The 3,722-nt window shown below is 42.0% G+C and overlaps 1 protein-coding gene across 1 annotated transcript; it reads left to right on the forward strand.

Annotated features, from left to right (window-relative positions):
- The first annotated feature begins 1,431 nt into the window (after positions 1-1,431).
- Positions 1,432-3,117, forward strand: LOC121311515 (E3 ubiquitin/ISG15 ligase TRIM25-like). The gene has a single exon (XM_041243962.1). The coding sequence runs from the start codon at positions 1,485-1,487 to the stop codon at positions 2,076-2,078; it is 594 nt and encodes a 197-aa protein (XP_041099896.1). The 5' UTR covers positions 1,432-1,484; the 3' UTR covers positions 2,079-3,117.
- Positions 3,118-3,722: the final 605 nt, after the last annotated feature.

Below are 3,722 nucleotides of genomic sequence, written 5' to 3' on the forward strand. Positions count from 1 at the left end.
ATTCCAATGGCTGGAGTTCCATCCTTCTTATATTCCTGTACAGAACTAGACACTCTAACACAGCAGTCAAACACATTGTTAATACTGGGAGAAATCAGGAGAAATGGACAGTCTAAACATGGAAACAATCTTGTTCTTGTTATTTGAAATGCTTACTAACTATTCCAGCAAGAATTGCCTTTGAAAACTCTTGTCCAGGCTGATTGTGTGGAAACGAGGTGGGGAAGCATATTGGAGGTGCGCTGGGCACTGAAGTCCACAGGGTAAGCACTGTGCACTGCAGCCTGTGCAACAGTCATACGCTTCCCCACAATCAGCCTCCAGGAGTCTTTTCAGAAGCAATGTTTTGCTGGAATAGTTAGTAAGCACGGTGAATAAAATCTAATCAGAAACAGCCAGAGAAAATCCTCATCAGGTAAGAAATGTAAAGAACATGATGACGTTTAAACCTTTAACCTCAGTGTGCTCCCCATGAGTGTTCATTAATATCTATCTATCAGGAGAGTTTTCAAAATGAGCAATTGTATCTGTTCATGAAAACACAGCAGCATTGCTGATTGAAATGAAATCTCTTTGAAATGTTTGATGAAGGGGGTCAGGAGGTGGGGTCCTATTACCTGTAACACAGGAAGGAAGGAAGTGAACGGGGAGAGGAAACCAGTGTGGGGGCTGCAGGATCAGTGAGCTTCACCTTAGTCAAAGAGAGTGGAAATAAAGAAGTGTGGGAAACAAAACGAGCGACAGCAAAACAAGAAGGGACTTGAGAGAATGATGCTCTGCTGATGAGAGGGAAGACATTGCCTGAAAACAATACAACAAACAGTGCACAGAATTGAAAAGTAGCTCCCTTGATTCTAAGCTTTGTTTGAGTGTCTGTTCTGTAGGAAATGGTTTTAACACATGAAATCAGCACTGTAATAAATGAGTATGTCAGTAACGTACACACCCTGTCTGATAACACTAGAACATGTCTAGTTCTGATAATATACAGCCTGCCCTGGACTGGAGGGACCACCCTTCACGTTCTCTTAGGTGGGTGAACAGTTCAGACTCTGTGCCTCAAGCTTGCCCTGAACTGGAAGGAAGAAAGCAGTTGGTGCTCAGAGACAAGTTTGTGGTTGAGGACTAATGGACTTTGAGATGTGGATTAATGCCCACGAAGATGGAACTCCAGCAAACTCACTTCCCTTGTGATCTTCTGAGTATTCAGATCCACACAGAAGTGAAGGTCTAGTGCAGTCAGATACATACTGTAGCTATAGAAGGGTTACTGTGACAATGCCATTCTCAAACTCCAGTCCCACTCCCAACTCTCTCCTCTCCACCCCTCTCACACTGATTCAGCAGTCTCTGCTCAGCCTGCTTGTCTAAACCTGGCCTCAGTCCAAAACCCCGCCTCTTAGCGCTTTACTCAATTCCAGGAAATCAGCACAGCAAAGTTTCTGTTGTGAAATCGTCAGGCTCTCTGTCTCGCTGCAGCAAGAATGGCTTCAAACTTGTGGTCAGAGGATCAGTTCAGCTGTCCAGTGTGTCTGGAGCTATTGAAGGACCCAGTCACTATTCCATGTGGACACAGTTACTGTATGGGGTGTATTAAGAACTGCTGGGATCAGACTGATCATACAGGTGTCTACAGCTGCCCCCAGTGCAGAAAGACTTTTATCCCAAGGCCTGATCTGGGCAGAAACACCATGCTGGCCGAAGTTGTGGAGGAATTAAAGAAGACAGGACTCAATCCTCCTCCTGCTCAAAGTTATGCTGGACCTGGAGATGTGCCGTGTGATTTCTGCACTGGGAGAAAGTTCAAAGCTGTGAAATCCTGTTTGACGTGCCTGGCCTCTTACTGTGAAACACACGTCAAGCCACACTATGAGGGGGCTGCTTTCAAGAGGCACAAGCTGGTCAATGCATTTGGAAATCTGGAGCAGAAGCTTTGTGCTGAACACCAACGATTATGTGAGGTCTTCTGTAGAACCGATCAGACGTGTATTTGCTTGTTGTGTACACAAGATAAACACAAGAGCCACGATACAGTCTCAGCTGAGAAAGAAAGGACTAAGAAACAGGTAAGGGTTTGAACCATTTCCTTGTAGCTATCCTAGAAGATAAGAATTCCCAGGGATATTTAACATGTCTGTTTACTAGGTTATACAGTTTCACATTAGATCAGATTTGAATTGTATATTAAGAGCTATTTAAAGAGCCCTAGTTTTTTAATTGCTCTCTCTAAACTATGATGTATTACAATGTATTTCAGGGTGTAACAGGGGCGTTGTTCCTGGCGTGGCTATCGTTGATTGACAGGAGAGACACAGGAGGTTTTTTTTGATATAGTGAGCTTCACCCAGTGCTGCCTCTATGAAGCAGGGCCTCTTTAATATATTGGAACAATGATTGCAGCACAGGGATAATAATATCTTCTTAATAAACTAATACAGCACCTTTTAAACAAGACTTTAATAATTGTGTTGTGATACATAGTAAACAAAACCCATGCCTTTAAAAGTGACACATGCGCATCTATCTGCACTGGCAGAGCTGCTGTGCCCGTGCCATGCTGTTCTTGCCAGTCTGCCCACAGTGAGAGGGGTGTTTTTGGGAGGCTTGCTTGTACATTTAAAATGTTTGATCTTTCAATCTATAACCACCATCTAGCTGAGAAGAATTGTTTTTATTGGTAAAGAGTTCATCTTTTTGTAGACATGTTATATATTTTTATAATTATGAAGGCTCAAAGTCAGTAGAGAGCGTAACTCAAATCCAAGATGACCGCTGGGCAGAAACAGTAGCTGAATCTGGTTTGTTAAAACACATTCTTACATGATTAAAACAGACATGTTTAAGTTAGTTAAAAACAAAATCTATTTAGGATTTTGTGCGTTGAAATCTACAGTTGAGTTTGTCTGCTCTACTAGTCCATTCTTTCCTTTGCTCTCTTCCACAGTGAAGTCCTTCTGGTCACGGGCGCATTCTTCTGGGCTTTCTGTGTGTTTAGGCATTTTTTTACATTTCCTCACAATTTGCAATTCTGTTTTAAATTCCACGAGTGTGTGACTCCTCCCTATTGAACTGTAATATAGCTTTAAATCCTGCGAGCAAGAACAAACCTCTGTTTCTAATTGTAATCTCGTTTTAAATCTCACAAGCGTGTACTGTCCTCCAATAGAAATGCAGGAATTTGCTGCCACTCAGTTTAAAGTATTCAGAATGAATCAATGATTATATACAAGTCAGGAAGGAGGGACATTGCCCGACTGCGCTGGGGAAGGGTTTTATTATTTTATTCAGGTTTTAGGTTATTTTATTGTATTTTTTCACTGGGAAAGGGGTGAAGTCAGTGTGAATTGAGTAACCATTTCCAGTGTATCTCCAGTGTTTATTGGGTATACACTGATTTCATTGTTTTGTATCAGGATTGTTTTATCTGTGTTTATCAGTTAAAACCAGAAATCAGAAGCCCTAAATATACATTAAAGGGAAAGCTGCTTCAGTTACCTGGGTGCTTCACAAAACAAGCATGAGACACGTGCTAGATCAGCCATCATTCACTGTTACTAGCATGAAACAGTACCATCTAGTGGACAGCTACTGTGGATCAAGTGTCCTTTTATATTGCAGGCCGCTGTGCACTAGATGGTGTTGTATCTTACTACCCTACTCACATGCTGTCTGATATAGCCTGTGCTACAAATGTCTATGGTTTGGAACTAGAACTGAAGAGC

Source organism: Polyodon spathula, unplaced genomic scaffold, assembly GCF_017654505.1.
Source record: "Polyodon spathula isolate WHYD16114869_AA unplaced genomic scaffold, ASM1765450v1 scaffolds_3244, whole genome shotgun sequence".
Classification (NCBI taxonomy): domain Eukaryota; kingdom Metazoa; phylum Chordata; class Actinopteri; order Acipenseriformes; family Polyodontidae; genus Polyodon; species Polyodon spathula.